At 36.4% G+C, this 18,928-nt stretch overlaps 1 protein-coding gene across 1 annotated transcript; it reads right to left on the bottom strand.

Moving 5' to 3' along the window:
* Window positions 1-12,577: 12,577 nt before the first annotated feature.
* On the bottom strand, window positions 12,578-13,665 carry LOC146146912 (methyltransferase-like protein 27). Its single transcript, XM_083387869.1, has 4 exons — window positions 13,443-13,665; window positions 13,121-13,238; window positions 12,919-13,033; window positions 12,578-12,784 (listed from the first exon to the last, which is right to left on the bottom strand). Exons 1-4 carry the CDS (start codon window positions 13,663-13,665, stop codon window positions 12,578-12,580), a joined length of 663 nt encoding a protein of 220 aa, XP_083243995.1.
* Window positions 13,666-18,928: the final 5,263 nt, after the last annotated feature.

The following is an 18,928-nucleotide window of genomic DNA, read 5'->3' as shown; positions in this document are numbered from 1 at the left end:
TTCGTGTCGGAGGATTTATTTTTTGCCTTTGCCACTTTATTGCTGTTCTGAAATATTTTTATGTAAACAACAAGCATGAATATAAATAGCAAATAGTTAATAGTAATCAGAAGTGCCGAATATTGCCAAGAGGAGTCATTTGCAGAGGCGAAAATCCTAGGCATACAAAAAGCAGTTTCTCCGTAGTAACCAAATACCCCTTTAATTGGTTGATTTGGCAACATATCTGTTAGTGGCTTCATGCCAAGAAAGTGATGATAATTTACTTCGCCTTATATTACTGGCTAAAATCATAATTGCTTGTTTAGGGACCTCATTAGTTTTAAAAAATCTTGATGAAAACCAAACATGGGAAATAAAATATCCAGATAAGTAGTTAAACAAAGGGAAACCGCCAAGAGAAAAGCAGACAACCACACACATAAACATGATATGTAAATGCCTTTTAACTCGAATGATTTTGTAATATATGGTTTTAAGACAGTAACACGTCTAAGCGCTGTCATCAAATCCATGGTGCCTGCCGAGGCCAAGGTAGCGATAACAGACATTGTTTCCCAGAATGGAACAGGTTGTGGTGCTACTGTGGGCACGAGTTTAGTAGTTGAAGTTTCTGACTCTCGTTTTAAGGTTGCTTGAAGGTTGCGTGCGTATAACTCGTTAGCCAACCACAAGACGTATAGGTTAATAGAATTGTATTATCTGATAAGCGAACAACCAGTTAAACTATAAAAGGCGGACAGGTTAGCATATAGGAGATGCTACTTGCAATATCAAAGTTGCGAACAGCAAGACGATAACTGAGAAGAAGTCTTTTCATACAAGCGGAAAGCGGTCTTAAGTACACAAATCCCTGAGCTGACAGCACAGAGATAATGCAAGCCAGTAACTACTTAGCACTTTGGAGCGAGTAGGCAATAAATCTGTGGCATAAGCAAATACATCACAAAAGCTACTGTAAACACAATCTCTTAGTCGGTAAATTATAGCCGTGCGCTACACTACGCCACTGTGGGTCATGAAAACAATACTCTCCAGATAACTGTAGGGATTTAATGCTTACTGCAAGAAGGTAAATGCCCATAAGAATATCCGCGAAGGCCAAGCTTAGCAAAAATATATATTGGCTTTTCGCCAAGTTATTATCTTTGTTTTTCTGTTTAGCAATGTCTTTAAGGGTAATGACAACAACCGCTAAATTACCAACGACCGCCAACAATCCCATTAACCAGAGGAAAGCTCTGTAGATAGCGTTGGCGATCATTTCCTTTTGATCTGAAAAAATCGTTGTTCGATTGCTTTTAGTTGGGTATTCGTCACCTCCGTCCGAACATTGAGGATATCCATCTTCAACTAACTTAATATCAACCGACAGAGGATTCGTCTTCACAATCCAATATTCCATCACAAAGATTGTTTACAAACGGAAATCAGTAGGCCTACTTACTGGTTTATTTACTAAACTTCAATAATTTCACCCCATAAACATGTGCGATCAAAACTCCACGATGGAACAGTATTATAAGGTTTTAACCATTTTTCTACCGGTTTTTATATAGCCGACATCGGCCATGAACGCTCATGCTGTCATTTAACTTCCTGACGCGTGTTGCAATTTCGTTCTATGTCTCACGTAATATTGAGAATTAGTAACTACTACCATCTGGCCGATGTCGGCTATATAAAAACCGGTAGAAAAATGGAGCCGGACAAGCTGTTTACAGACTGACATTGTTAACAAGTTGTGGTAAAGGCCTTGCTGGTATGAACAAAAATCTGCTTGAAATGCCTGCATGGTTTTTCGATTTTACTGCTGAGAACAGGTACTTTAACTGCACACGTGTTATTGTTGCCGCCTATAACCTTTTGCTTTCAAAAGAAAAATGTGTTTTCAAAGGAAAATGCAGTCTGATACAAAAGTTGCACAGGATGCCCTTGATCGGTATTTGGCTCTCCTTAATAGTGAAAGTGTCAGTCGAACCATTAGGGGCTACTGCAAATTAGCTCCAAATTATGACAAAAATTCAGCCGATTGTGAGTACGACAAAAATCCTCAACATGGGGCCTTTCTTTGCAGCAAGTACGTAGAGAACGCAAAGCACTCTGTGGTGTTGGACGTCGCGGCAGGTATAGTTCCAAGATGAAACGTGTTGTCAAGGTCCGCAGTTTCTATGCCATACTAAATATGTTTTGAATCAGGTAAACATGATATCAACACCCATTTTTTTTAGTTTCTTGTATTGATATGTATTAAACGTGAAATAGTTCCCAAAAGACATTATAATAATTGCATTTGCAAAAACCCGAAAACTTGAATTTCGAATTTGTTCTTAGGGCCACAATTCAAGTGCTTATCGATGGGGAAATTCCCCTACCGAGAAACAGCTACGATGTGGTGACGTGTGTTGGCGCCCTTGTGCCAAATCACATTCCAGCCTCCGCAGTACAGGTACGGGAAGTTTGGTACCTAGTAATAAAACAACAGGGAAAAATCGGTCGACTGATATTTAAGCGTTGGTTTTATCTAGTGTCGAAATTTAGCCCGATGTCACAGAATTTTATCCGGTGTTGTATGTCACCAAGGAATTGTGACATTTACGTATTGGAATACAAATTATAAGTGGTTGTTTAAATTGAATTTTAGACTTTTTGTGAAACGGCCTAAACTGGAGTTTAATATGTATTATATTTGTGAAACAATGTGCGCAAAAATGTGAGCATTTTTTTTAAATGTGTAAAAATCTGAAAAAAAAGTGCACACTTCTATTGATGTATGGATGACAATATTGATAGTTTTAAAGTCAGAAAAGTTACAGTTAGAAGAGTTAGAGTTGGAGTTAAAAAAGTTAGATTCAGAGTCATATAGTCAGAACTAAGGAGTTGCATTTAAAGTTGAAGAATTTCAGTTAGAGTTAGAGTTAAATGGTTTTGGAAGAAAATTGCTAAAAGAGTTATACAAATAGCTTAAAAAGGACATGGAAAAGGCGTTAGAGGAAGAGTTGGACGGAGAATTGATGCAAGAGTTAAAAGAACAGCTGAAGGAAAAGTTGGTAAAAAATAAAATGTTTGGCAGAGTTTGGAATGTTTAGAAGTAAAGTTGGGATTAGAGTTGGTTTGTTAAATAAAGAGTAGGAAGAAGAGTTGACGGAAGTGTTATAAGATAAGTTGAAGGCAGAGTTGAAGGAAGAGTTGGAGGAAGAGAATGGTTCAGTCACTAAAGCTTTATCATCATCAGTAGACTGGCGGTTAAATACACCTGTTCCAATTAACAAAACGAACAACATGTACCTACTACGCAAATTTTAGTGTATTTTCTAAGAATTGAACTAAAATTTGGTAAAACGCGTAAAACGCGAAAAATACTGCAATAATATATATAAATACTTCCGTAATAAACTTGGTCTGTGCTTTTTCACACGAACTTTACAAAAATGTTTCGACAGTAGATTTCGCTTCTTGCCAGAAATCACCTTTACCGTTCCCTAAAACGTTTACGTTTGATTGGTAGATAACCAACGCCTTCTGAGCTTAACGCTTTTAAGTGTGCCTTGGTACGCATTGACTTAAGCAATATTTCTCAGATATTGGCATACTTGAAAGAACGATGAAATATCTTCTAATAGCAAACTGACCTATATCTTATCGAATGTGAACTTAAGGCTTGCTATACCTATAATTGTTTGTGTCTACTTTTATGCTGGCCGTTTTAATCTTGCGTACATCGCCGCTTTTGCTGCATGAAAAGCGGATGCCTCAAACTTTCGCGTTATTACCCCATCGCCATTTTTCTGTAGTCTCGTGGGTCGGATATTGGATGACCACGTGGAAACGTCAGAATAAAAGAACCACTTGCTCTGTATGATCAACTCTTGTTCCACCATTGATGCCACATCTTCAACATCATTCCAATTATGCTGCTTTATACACTTGTTAAAGTGACTTGACAAAAATGAAAGAATGTCCTCTCTGGTTGGCTTGAAGTGTGGGTTTAGGACAGATAATGCTTGGTTCAATGTTCGCCGAAAATTTCTTAGATTAGGTGGAACTGCAATGTAAGCACGACTCCAATCGCTAATCGAAATGTTGTTTCTTGTGAGTTCGCTAACTATCCCTTGCGCAACATCTTGAACTGCAATGTTTGGCAGGCCATGGCAAATTTCACTGACCAGTCTGTTAAGATCAACATTGCATCTGCTAAGCCAATCGCCCTCATTAAACCTCCAGTGAATCCCAACAAACTTTCTGCCATCCAAATTATTTTCTATGTATAAGCGCGCAGCGTCCACAATACAAGGTGGTGATTTGATTTGTTGCACAACAGTTGTGTACAACTCCAGGTCTGTGCAATTTCGAAAGAAAAATGTGGCAGGCGGCGGGGGTAACCACTTAGCAATTGGAAATTTAATACTACGAAATGGCGAAACAAACACTGCGCACTTCGCCGTCGAGTTATAAAGCTTCCGAAGAGAATTCTCGTCAGGTTCAGCCCAGGATTTCCAACCATACAAAAAGTGGTCACGTGGATAGGTAGGGATATTCGGAAACACGTCGGTTGGTTTGTCTTTTAATCGTATGCTGATAGCCTGAGGGTCGTTGATTATCCGGTGAGGTGGGATTTGCCGAAGGTTCATTCCCGAATTTTCTTCAATTGTTGTAAGGTCGGCCAAACTCACATCCATAGCCTATAAACATGAAAATATGTAAATATGTGAGAAATTGTTAAACAAAAGAAAGTTGGTCTGTTTAGGACTGTTTACAAATTCAATTTAAAAACAATTTGACACTATAAATAGCGTGGGTAATAGCAAAACTTTCCACAGCCAAAAATTGTATCCAACATCTTAACAGGGATGTTTGCGGCCATTGTCATTTAAAAGTGTTTTAAAAATTAGTCGTTTTTGGAACTCAGATTTGTTGCTATCCCTTTCGTATATTTTTATAGAAATTAACACATTAACGAACAAACCAACCTGAAAAGCAACGTCAAATACTCCGTCACAAGTTTGCTGAAAGTTTTCTAATGAGATAGTCGAAAGAAATCGTGACAATCTTTGTATGTTGATTCTTTGATGAGGCGGTATGCAAGATCCTCCGTTTAAATAATGGGTAGCAAACCACGGAATAACAAGGGTCCTTGATAGAAAAGTGTAATTTGAGCGGCCAACAAGTATATTAATTGAATGGAAATGTCAGTTTTGAGAGAGAGTGAACTGAAAAGCTTTCACCCAAATGCATCATTTGGTTTAAAATTTTAGGTTTTTCAAATTTATAAAAGGATTTTCTGTTCAAACAGCTTATTGTAAAAGCAATAAAAGGGCCAATGGACACAAGGTCATTTACTCCATGTCGGACCGCAAGTTATCAGCGTTCCCCGCTAAGCTATAGCCTATACGTGCAGTTGACTACAACAACAACTTAATACGAATGTTTGTATAGATGTATAAAACTATACATGTATAAAAAATAGTACTATAATTACACCACACAACGATAACACATCCTACGGACACCAAACAGGTGCTGTAATGTCTAAATGTCAGTATTGTATTGACTTAAGTCATTGACATAATTTTAGTGAACTTAAGCCACTGTTTTCAAAATACTTGACTTTGCTTACGTTTTTTTGGTAAATTTACTTGACTTGGACTTAAGTCCTTGAGTCAAATTGCCTGGGTTGAAATAAGTGTTTTGAATTACCATTTTATTATCAAAGTTTTGCACGTAGGCTACGTATAACGGGTAGATAGTTGATCTTATTGATCTTATTGCTCATAATTGGCTAGTTTACCAATTTAAGTAGTTTATCGTTTTATTATTATATCATTGATTTGACGACTTAGAGATGACTTGTTCCAATAATGTCTGGGACTTGACTTGGGCATTTAAAGACTTGGACTAGTACTTGACTTATTTATTCGAAAATACTTGACTTGGACTTAAACCATTTCGAAATCAATTGTTTGCTGCTTACCGGTTTAAGCGAATTGCCAAATAGACCGACTGCCAGAAACCATGCAACTGATTGTTGGGACCATAAAGCAATCCGGGATGAAGAAACTTGTTGCCATCCAGCGTTATAAGCGGTTGGTTGTTTATTGGTTCATGTGCTCCATCTTTCGACCACAACGAACAGTTGTCTACTTCTACACCATGTTTTACTGTATGATATACATTGTCCAAGTTTTCTATGAAAGCTTTATTCGAACTGGTTGACCCAAAGTTTACTTTTGCTCTTAGTATTTTGGCAGATTTCCGCCTCCCATTCAGTTCTTCCAACAATAAAAAAGACACAATTAGCGTGACCACTACTAACAACATAGTATACTTAAGCAATTTTCTAATTGCTGTCATATCAAGCGTCTGCAAATAACGTACTTTAGTTATTTTAGTTAACAAAAACAGGTGAAACAGACATTGCTTGAAAAAACTAATAGAGTCAGACTTGGACAATTAGATTCATTTTAGCCTAATAAAAATAGATGGGAATAAAAATGAGATCATTTCAGTTTTTTCAAATTAGATTAGAATTAGAATCAGGTCATTTTAGTTTTCTCAATTTAGATTAGAATTATAGAATTACCAAATTCTTGAAAACCAGAATATAAACTGAAATTTCAACGAGATTTTAATTTAATTTTGAATTATATTTAGTCGTATACAAATAATTAGTTTAAATAGCAGTTTATTCTCAAAAATGGTGTAAATGGCAAATATTCTTGCCAATCGTTATTTGCCTCTAAAAGTCACCTACGGATTCAGGATTTTTGTTATAGGCTAACCAAGTTTTGTAGAATGACATCACAAAGTTACGTCATAATGTGACAATAAAACAATTATCTTTAAATAACCTGTTGTTTTTCAACGTACTTGTGCGCAATTATGCAAGTAAAATTCAGTTTTTCCGCGAGCAACGCGAAAAAATATTTCGTTTATTTGTTCGAATATGACAAAACATGAAATAAAATAATACGTGCAGCATGTTGCACGTAAAAATACTTATATTTGGGGCCCGGTCCAAGGTTTGCAGCAACACACTCGTTCCAGTCGAATGGATTACTCAGTGCCGCCGGCTCTATGTTCGCACTTTTTGAAACAGTTCCAGGTTATTTAGTCTGTAGTCTTTTAGGCCAATACAAATAGACCGGGGGCGGTATTATGAACACACTTTGCTAAGCTGATCGAGCTCGGAATGACGAACGAGTTCGTTAGTTCGATTTTGGATAAAGCAAACTGACTTCTTGGTAACTGAAACTCGCTAAACTCCTCGCTAACTAACAAGCGATTCATACCAGTCGGCAGGGCGGATACAAAAGAGGGAAGCTGTATTTTTTCCTCTTTTCACTCTACGCATAAATGCTAAAAAGTTCGTTTTTAGCGTGAATCTAAATTTTGTTTATAGTAGGTGTTGATTATTTTTATGAAATCGTTTTAGCCCAAGGCGTCATGCGTCCCAACGCAAGTTTAAAAATTACAGTTTTGAAAATTTAATCGATATGAAGGCGTTTGCACTTTGCGCGAATCTATAACATCTTTGTAATGTAGCTGCTTTTGTTTTAAAATGTACAAAGTTACTTTTTACGACATAACGGTTAGATGTAACTTTGTGACGTCACATTTTAACGTAATTTGTGACGTCATCTTTGAAAAAAGTGTCGAAAATCCTAGATCCGCGACTGTTATTCGGTGTCGTCTAACTCGTGTACTGAAAACCCTATTGGGGAAAACTAAAACTGACTACCAATATTATTAAAGTACGAGGTAAGACTGCGCTATGTACATTGTTTACCTATTCGAGATGACACACATTTAAAATTAAATTCTAAAATCCTTATGCTAAAGACAACAATAAAGCAAAATATAAGCTATACATTATAATGCTGAAAAGGAAAACTCTGTTTACTGATGAGTACGCCAGAAGTATCCGTGTTTCAGAAAAAAACGTGTTAATTTCGAAGCTGAATGCAATACTTGAATATGGCACGTTTTTCTCAAACTTAACAATTCTACTTTCGTTTTAGTTGCAGGCAAGAAAATGTCCTTTTTCAAGGTGCTGAAAATATGGTAGCCCTACTCTACAGCCTGTATTTTAACCACTTACGCAACTAAATTAAGGTGGATTTTTCGCAATCCACTCATATTGATGTCATAATTGATCCACCCGCGCGCATTACATGGTTTAAAAATATTTCACCATTTGCTATTACACTTTTACAACTTACATTTTGCCGCCTTAACAGTTTTAAAATTTGATACTGCGCATGCGCACGTCGGACTCGGGACTCGGGTAGTTTTACGCGGTCTTACCCGAGTCCCGAGTTCCGAGTCCGACTCCGACTCCGCAGCCCTGCTTCCCACAGAGTCTTGCAATTGACTTCGCCACCTCAACGTATCCGCTGGCGACACTGGTTTTATCATACGTATCTGCCCACTGGTCGTAAGCTTTCGAAGCCTCTTTGCTGTTTTTGGAACAAAGCACACTATCGAACGCGTCCAAACCATCTTCAACTAACTTAGATCGCGACATTGTGGTACAATTTGAACTTAAAGACAACTGTAAAACAGGCCTAGCCTACCAGAATAAATAACTTAACATGACTTGTAGAAGTAGGACAGGTACATTACAAATGTAAAATATTCCAGGCCACTATATTTCTCTTTTATTCGCTTTAAATGGCAATGTTGGCTCATTCGATTGCCATTTACTTATAGCAGAGATGTTCAACCTTTTACGTTAGCTCTCCCGGAGTTGTAAAATAAATCGAGGCGAACCTTAGGCATGCTGACATTGTGGGTTTTCACCACAGTGAAATAATATTTAATGCAAATAAACTAACGAGAATCGGTACTTGCAGGTACTTACGACACGTACAATTCATTTACCTCTAAACGTGCGCTTTCCAGCTCCGCAAGAGAACAGTATGAGCAACTTCTAAATTTTTAACGACTTCACTGTTTCTTTTATAGCCTACATCAGCCTGAATTTAGTAGTTACTAATTCGTTAGAAAACGCGACACAAAAAACGACTAGGAAATCAGCCATTCGACGAACGAATTTACAACACGCGGAGGGAATCAAAATTATTGAGTGGTACAGCCCGCTACTTGGCTTAACACGAATTTCGCGTCCCAACTGAATTTCACAGTTTGTGGCGGCTAAAGATTCGCAAAACGTTTTTTTGATGAACTTTACGCTAGAATTGGACGATGTGCACGCCAAAAACGACTGTTGATTTATAGCACATTCATCAGGGCCTAACGATTAGGCCGACAATATTTCACGCCAAATGACATCACTGTGGTGGTGCAAGCATTCCACGCCAAGTAATGAAATTCGGCTTCACACAAAGTATATCTCGAACACTAATCCTGTACAATGATTTCTTCCCTAAAAGTTCACAGATTTTTTTCCTAAATCACAATATATATGTAATAATCTTTTAAAAAACCATTGTAGAGTTTTTAGATTCAAGCGTTGTTTCCCAAGATCCATTTTCCAGATTAATTAGGAATTCAACAAATTGCTTGTCACTTGGAAAATATTTTTAGAATAAGGAAATTATTTTGATGAAACTTTTTAGAGTCCAAAACAGCATTCGATTTCTCAAGACAAAGCGAAGACGTTGCAGCTGCAAATTCAACACAACTGCAGTTTTTCTTGTCATTTGGGCTAATTTATCTCTTATCGCGCGTTCACTTACTGAGCGAGCAAGTTTATAATGCTGTCTCGGGGGTTGGAATGATGTTCTGAGCAATGATGCTGAACCAGGCGGCAGTGAATTTACATCGACGTGATGGGTTGGTAAATCGTCAAATCACGACTTTAGCATAAGGATTTTAGAATTTAATTTTAAATGTGTGTCAGTCGACTAGTTATAGCGCAGGCTTACTTTGTACTTTGATAATGTAGGTAGACAAAATAATGTAGGACATAACCAACTACAGTTTTGTTTTAAACAATAGGGTTTTCAGTACACGAGTTAGACGACACCGACTAACAGGCGCGGATCTAAAATTCTTGACATTTTTTTAAAATTACGTCACGAAGTTACGTTAAAATGTGACGTCACAAAGTTACATCTAAGTATCACTTGTAAAAAGGAACCTTAAGAACACCACGCAGTTTTGTTTTTATAATTTCAATTTTTTAAGTTGTCAAAGGTGTTTTTTTTGAGTGTGCGGTGGAACGCACGACGCCTTGGGCAAAATCGATTTTTTTAATTTGTCAAAGAAGCGGCGTGTCGGATGAATTACATCGGCGGGCTGGATCCGGCCCGCGGGCCGCAGATTGCCGAGCCTTGCTTTAAGCTGTAGTGTCAAGTCTCGCATACTTGCCTTCATCTGTAACACGAATTCTGCAACCCAACTGCATTCCACAATTTGTGTCCTTCTCGATTTTTGCTCCTATGGCGCTTTATCTTTCGTGAGTTTATACTTTTTCTCGTTTTTTTTTCATTGTGCCATTCCGGGAGAATAAACCCTCTTCCATCAAACGACCAAGAAATGCACAAAAGTTTTATTTGATTTATACAGAGCCTAGAAAATAAGCGGGCATACTTTTTTTAAATCGTTTGTAGAATGACCTGCTTTAACGCAGTAAACACACGCCACTTTTGGGACATTATGACGTAACACGAACGGCTAGTCGTAAACAAAACAACAAGTTTCGCGCATAAGGAAAGAATATTACATACACTCGTTAGATACTAATTTGTGACAGAGGGGCTGGTCTAGAATCCACAAAGTCGAAAATTATTTGGTTTAGGATGCGCCAACCCTCACCCAAATATTGTACATTGCATTAATAATTATCACAACGCTGTGGTATTAGGCCAGCGCCAAATACAGTTTTCATTAGTCATGTCTGGTACATCTCATCACCTTCTTTTGTCCACTCTGCCTTGTATATAGCGTTGACCAGCACACATAAGCTTAAGTTTCCTGCACTTATATTATGTGTGCCAGGTAAACTGAGGCACTATACAGTCAAAAACATACTTCGGAAAATCAAACTCAAGTAATTCTTGTTTTTTTCAATTTTAAGTTTCAAAAAACGAACAAGTAGCAATAGATTGCTACCGCAAGGAGTAGCCTAAGCCGAAAAATCGGTTGTGCGTCAGAGGTTTACTGGAACATTACGTAATAATGCATATTAGTGCAGTTTGTACACTCAAGCTGGCTTGAATTTCGCGCCATGTAATTAAGACGCTGGAACGGATTACTTTTCAATCCGGATTGAACCTTAATCTAATCTGCCCGCGAAAGGTGCATATAAACGGGCTTAATGTCTTTAGTAATAAAACTTGTCTTTGCCATTTTATTATATAATCCAAAAATTATTCTCATTTGATACAGCATAAATCTAATCCAATAAAATTTCTAAATCTTAAAGTTTGAAAAAAAGTTTTCTATTTAAACAATTTTATTTCTAGGTGTGTTAATCTAATAAAGCTGTACTTCAAAAAACGTAGAAAAGGGTGTGTCCTTTTACAAAACAATGAAACTATGTTTTAGCTGTTATTCAATGTTAGATAAACAATTGTTATTAACTTTGATTCTACAATGATGTTAAAAAACGGTCTTCACTTTACATTAAGTTAATTGTAAAATAAACTTAACCAAATTTAAATTATATATTTGAAGGAAATTCAGGGTACTATATGTAGTCTTGGGAATACTGACGAAATTGAATTAGATAAAAAGACCATGCCCAACTTACAACTTTTCAAAGGGATTTAAGACAATTATCTAAGCCCTTTCAAAGAGATTTAAGACAATTAACTAAGCCATTTGACACAGGGCCCACCTAAGCAGTTGTTTGTGTAAGACCTCGAACAAATATTTTTTTCTAAAATATAACTAAATCCCTTCCAACAGTATAGGCCTATGTGTAACAGGCCCCCACCTATAGGCACTTATAATTGTTAGTGTAATGAATCAAAAGGATATTTTTTCTGGAATATCTTGGTAGCCAACTTCCTTAAGTATTTGTAACTAACCAATATTATTGTATATATGACGTTTATAAAAGTAACCTAAACTAATCACGTTTACTAATACTGTATTCAAAAAATGTTACATACATTTACATTAAATATTGATAAAGAGTCTTCCTTACATACTCAAAATAAAATTTTGGCGTATAATAACCTGAAAATCATTTCCAGTGCACATATTTCTGAACAGGTGATTTAAAAAGTAAAAAACAGTGCATATTGCCAGTTAGCTTAAACACTTGTATTAGGAAAATTGTGAAACAAACAAATAACTTGATAACTAAAATATCACTCAAATGTTTTTTACTAAGTTTCATGGGCATATAAACCTTTACATACATTTTTTTTTTTTTTTAAACGTAATAGCAAACTTTTTTAATGCGCTCTTTGTTATGATTAATCAGCTGTGGTTAAGCTAAAGGAATTGTTTTTAGAAACGCGTCTTAGATAAATAACAGAATCAACCAATATATTTTTACTAGTAGATTGTCTTCGTTGGTGGGCTCATCTTGAATATGACAAGACAAGACTTATTTTGTCGAGGCTTTTACTCGCACGCAAATCATTGAGCAGAGTAAAACAAATTATTTCTCGGCACAACGCTGAAACACATACATGTGAAAATTTGCGTCAACGGTGGATTTAATTTCAAAGCTTTCCAGCATCTCCATTTTGTTTGCTTTAACCATGTTGCCTATTAAAGTCTGGAAATCGTCTGCATACTTTTTGCCTGCTGCTATGTCGTGTGAAACGATAAGGATGCCTCTCGGTCTGATCAATTTTAGACAAGCCTGTCAACAAAGACCAAACAAAAATTAGCCAAACGGGATTCATATAAATATGTATAGTAAATATATAGTGTAATAATTTTGTGTAAAAGTAAATAAATCGTTAATAAATTGGAAAAACAGACTATAGCCTATACCTCTACAACTTGCACTGACAGATGGTTTGGTGCGAATGCTCCAGAACTAACCACAGCGTCGTAGGATTGTTCTGGCAAAGGAATGTCGCCCTCAACTAGATGCTGGATGATACATCTGTAGAAATTAATACTTGCAATACAAAGTCTTACAGGACCCCAATTTAAACAACAGAACATTTTCGTTGGTTTGGTTTGCACACACCTGCAACCTAGATTCTTTTTACTGGCCTTGTAAAGCATTTCCATACTGCCATCCAATATGTCAATGATTCCTTTAAAGTTCTCTGTCCTCCGTAGATTGTCAGCGACGCGTCCCGTTCCTTAAATAATACATGATTTATATGAGACTCATTTGCTCATAACTTGTATTTCTATTCCAGACCACTGACGTTATACTAATAAGAAAATCACCAAGGTACTTTTGGCAAATGAAAACACCGAACAACCTCTGTTTATTAAAAATCGAGAACATTTTAATCAGCAACTATTAGTTGGTTTGTATCGTGAAGGCTCAGTTAAGGTACCTGCTCCGACATCCAACAGTGTAGTCTCTGCTGCATTTTTTACATACTTTCCACAAAGTCTCGCAACTTCTTTTCCTATGTTTTCGAATCCGTCAGCAGCAGTGTGTATGTCGTAGTTGCTGGCTCTCTCATCGTAGGCCCGTGTTGCTTCCTTTGCGTTTTTTAAGCGAAGAATGCCTTTGAAAAGCGAGCAACTTTCCTTGGCTAACTCAGATTTTGACATTTTGAGATTAAAGCAGGCTGAATATATGCGAAACAGTGTTAATCGTATTCGGTAAATAATTCTACACAAAAACTTGTGTAAAACTTTTATATCAATACATTTGGCGTGTACTGTGGTATGATAACAGAAGTAAATTTTTTTATCGAGTCTTTCCATAAAATCATCATCTTTCAAAAGCTTTTTAGTATTTAACGGTTATGAGTAGCATTAGTATAAGGCTATAAACAAAATACAATTATCGGTGCTGGTAATTATGTAAAATAAACATCACTTTGGAATTAGGTCTCAACTATATATCGTCAAAATCTCCTGTAAAATGCAATAAGCTTCTGGTCCACTTAGAATCCGCACCTTTGTTGACCAACAACAACATGTATCTCTTATAACATCGTTGATATAACTGGTATCAGTTAGCAAAGAATAATTAATATCTTTTGTACTAAACTAAACAGAAGTGACATTTTTTTTCGCACTTTTGCACTTTTATGTGGTACACAATGTAGACTGTAGTTTTTCAAATTTTAATTCTGACAACTTGTTTCATTACTGTAAAAAAAATGGTAGAACTCTAGACAAGCGCAATGCTGTAAATTCAAGACATAAAAACTATTTCATGCTCACCAGAGCTTGGTTTTATTCCCTACTAAAGCGTTCAAACAGTTAATAAAGCGCCGTACATTGTTTGGTTACGGCAGGGGTGCAAATAGTGGGTGGCGGCCCGAATTTGGGTTGGGGACCATTAAGTTGGTCGCGAAAACCTTAATTTCAATAGCGGCCATAGAGCCGTCTTACTTTGTTGTCGACTAGAATTGTTGCGCGAAATATAAACACTAAGATCCGTAAAATGTAGTGAGACCTTCTTTTGACCAAGGTGATGGGAAAGAGCGCTTGCAATCCAACACTATTTTGGCCATTATCACGCCAAACTAATCTACTGGGCCGGAATCTGGGTTTACTCCCTAGTATGTGTTTTCAAAAAAACTCTCTTTTATGAACTTTTATCCCGTTTTCTGTAACCAAAGCGTCGTGAGCACGTTGTCAAAATGAATATATGCGACTTAAATCAGATAAATATTGCAGTTTTTGCTGTTTTCACAAATTTTAACGATAGATCAAGTAATTATGAAACGCTTTATGCGAATCTTCACGTGGGTATGCCTTTCCATACGGCTGTGGGACACTATAACGTAATAGAAACGAAACCTATACCTTTGAGGAAATATATTCTTTGTGTGGTCAAGTGTCATCCCTCTTTTAAATGAATAATTTTGCTAACTAAAACCAGATAAAGGCAATCTGTTTGCGCTTGGCTCATAAAGTTAGGCTGGACAAAGCAGGGCTGTTAACGTTCTTTTGGTTAAAATGTCGTTTGGTTTAATTTTGTAACATCATATGTCTTAAAACACAGGTCGGCAACCTACGGCCCGCTGTCCGGATTCGGCCTTCAGTGAAAATCATCCGGCCCGCAAATTTTTTCACGAACTGTACACAAGGCCAAGGTCAATATTTTTAACTCTTTTAACTATACGAAAATGCACAAATTTTTTTACTTTGAATTATATTTGCGTTTTAAGGGAGTCTTCTCAGACGGAAAGTAAGAAATTTTTCGTAGCATAAAACTCTCTAAAATTCAATTTTCTCCAAATTAATTCACTGATGTATTATTTTATGATAAGCATTAACAAAATACGATAAGAAATGGGTTTATATTTTATTTTGTGTGTGCCAAATGCGTCACATCTCCTGTGAATTAAAAGGTTTGCCAATTTAAAACAAACAAACTAAATTTTTTTCGCGCTACGTACGTTGCTTTCTGTTGTAGTATACCTAGACTCGTTTTCAACTGGATCAAACATTTAGGCCCGTCCCTGATTAAGAATTATTATATTAAAGTGCCTAAAGGCCACACACTTGTACTATGGTAAAGTTACTAATACTATGGTAAAGTTACTTGTATTTAATGTAACATAAAGAACACAAACCGGAATTAGTTTTATATTTAAGAAATGAAATGACGTTAATTAGGTTGAACGGAGGTTTAGTTCAGTTTCCAACAATTGACGTGTTAAAATATCGGGTGTATATTTGTCAACATTTGTTTCAGTGGAAACGTGAAACGCCTTTGCTAGACTTGTTTCAGCCGAAAATACAACAGAGAGGAACCCAACTGGGGTAATTGTGTCATTTGCTAGTAAAGACGGCGGTCGTTTTGTTGACCGAGGGAACGTTATGTTGACCAAGGGAATATTTTGCTAACCGAGATACTTTGTGGTTGATCCGAAATGCTGCCAAAATAAAGTTACTTAGGATCCAGATAACAGTCGAACAATTTCTGAGGGCTCGAGTCAAGATGAATCTCTATATTTCACTTTTGAGTTACATATAACTAGTCTTTATTGAAGAGAGCAGGTTTGTCTAATCCAGCTCATAATGTTATGGCGAACGTATGTGCTACAAAAAATCTACCTAGGGTCCAAAGGACATATACAGTAGCCTATAAGTATAAGCGTTGATATATTGAAACTTCGAATTTATAAAATATTTTCATTAAATCAAAATATATATAAATTAAACTACCTTGTCTATGAATGTATTCTATGTCATGTAGGCCAATACATGGCATAACGGCTATGGAAACAACTAAAAGAAAACGGCTTATGAAAAAAGTATTTTAATTCTTAACGTCAGTTCAGAAGCAGATTATTATCAACGTGACAGAAAATTACCATAAATCATGCGAAACAATTTTAAAATTAGTGACAACTTTTGCGGTGTTTCTTTAGCATTGACTTATTTGGCTTAAGTCGCTAGTAAAGGACAAAACTTAATCTGAGAAAGGGTGAAGCCACTTTACTTCGTTAGAACACAGTTTGCGTTGACCTAATCTGTAATTCGTTATATCGTCCTTTTTTCTGTTTTCTTTTAAAACATTGTATTATTGCTGGTTAAGATTTTATCACTGTCTGATGTTAGTATATTATTACAGCAGCATATAATATGTCGGCGTATGGATTAGGCCGCTTTCGTTCGGGTGGAATATAGACTGTCCATACTTAATTTGCCTGTATTATAATACTTCAATAAATACGTTGCAGATAATTAATTAATGAACGATTTAAGGCTTCTGGTTCTGGTGTAGGCTATACGTTGCTTAGTTGCATATCGTTGTAAGTCTTGCTACTGCAAAAAAAACAAAAATCAGCGCAAAAGTGACTGTTTATTCTCGCTAATTACATGTGGCTAATCAGCGTTTGGTTTTCCAAAATTGTGTTTTTTATGTACCAAACGACTATACAACTTAAATTGAGTTACCGGTACGTGATATTAGTAGAACAGTATTGAAACAATGACAACCGTCGTGTGTTTGCAGCTGAAGTCGCAGTTATGGAAATTTTTCTTATTTAATCGTTTAACCATCGCCTAACCTAAAATTTTAAAACGCATATTAGAGCATCTCTAGGACAAGTCTTTGTGGCGAAATCTGCCTTATCACCTTCGTTTTAAGCCGCTTTTACAAGTGTTTGCTTGTCAAACGTTTAGTCTTGCCATTTTAGCTATAGCCAACCGAAAGAAAGTGGACAGCTGAACAGTTGAACAGTAAATAGGTTATCTTAATCAAACCGACTTTGAACAGTTGATATTGTACTGTAGACTGCAGTGGTCTCTAACCTTTTTAATAAGCGACCCCAATCTAAATAGAATCACGACTCGAGCGAATATGTGTAAATTATATACATTTTCAGAGAACTGTGGATATATATGTGCACCAAAATGATCTCTTTTAGGTAATTTTATTTAAATTATGAATTTATTTTTATCACACGAGCAAAAATTTAAATTGTTTTAAGACTAAGTGCGATGGTTTCGCCTGCATTACCATAAGTTTTTGAAAACGCGCCTCTACTTTGCATAAGCATAATCGCCATGCTCTACTTCCAAGCAAATTACGATGTTTCTTTTTTAATATGCTCCGTGCGCTAAATTTCGTTAAACAAATCCATGTGCTTGAAAACGGAAAGCGTAGTTAACTTACAAAATTGGACAGAGTGGGGTAAGTTAGTTGCATAAAAGTCCAAAAGTAAATATTTATTTGCTGAAATCTTTGTAACATATAGCGGCTCACCTATTTTATGTAGAAGAAACAAAAGCTTATCTTTCCTATGTACTCAGTCACACTTATTAGTGTGACGTAATTGCAAAGAAAACAAAATACATAAATCGTACTAAAACAGTAGGAATATGATGAGATATGGCGACCCCAGAAAAATTTAGGCTACACCATTAGGGGTTGGAACCCACAGGTTGGTAACCACTGCTGTAGAGCATCGGTATGTGTTATTCAGCGTGTTTGTTGGGCGTGTTTAGAACGAACCTTTGTTTAAAATCGTTATTTCATACTTCCTTTTCCCGATGTCCTGCTGGCGCAGTCGGCATGCGGACAGCTATTCCCCAAGGCAGTCTCTTGTGCTATTTAACGCGGCTACTGAAAAAACACAACTGGACACAACGATATGAACGTCATTCTTGCTAGAGGTTTTCTAATGCGCTGTGAGTTGTTATATTGTCGGCCTTATCAACTTGAAATCTGATAAGCGTTTTGCGCAATTTCCTTAAATAACTATATAATATTCCATATGCACTGAATATGTTTGAGATAAATGAATCGAACACCCAATTCAATTACGTCTGCCACATAACGTTTTAGGAACTACGGAGTTGGTGACATTTGCCTAACTTTAAAATCTTCACAAGGAAACAAAAACATCTCAAATATTTTAGAAACCAACGACTCGACCATAGCAAATGCTATGTACTGCCCGCATATTTTAAGTGGATTGCCGAAAGTTCTAAACAGATCGAAAACAAGATATGTCCCGAAAATAAATTTTCGGCACATATAATTATTACCAAAACACAAGACATGGGTGCGAGCCACAATGAAAGTAATAATTTCACCTCCGTAAACATGCGCTATCAAAACTACACGATTAAACAGTATTATGAGGTTTTAACGATTTTAACCGGTTTATGTATAGCCAACATTGGCCAGATGTTATTAGTTCCTAATTCGTAATTATACGCGTTCACAGAATGACAGTTTTAACAAGTTGTGATAAACGACTTGCTGGTATGAACAAAAATCCTTGCACTATACTTTAAAATGACTGCATGATTTTCCTATTTTACTGCTGAGATCAGGTACTTTAATTAGACACGTGTCTTTGTTGCCGCCTAAACTTTTGCTGTGTGTTTTCAAAGGAAA

This window comes from Ascidiella aspersa, chromosome 4, assembly GCF_963924565.1.
Source record: "Ascidiella aspersa chromosome 4, kaAscAspe10.2, whole genome shotgun sequence".
Lineage (NCBI taxonomy): Eukaryota > Metazoa > Chordata > Ascidiacea > Phlebobranchia > Ascidiidae > Ascidiella > Ascidiella aspersa.
The sequence above is the reverse complement of the archived record's forward strand: the minus strand, read 5'-3'. Positions and strand labels throughout refer to the sequence as shown.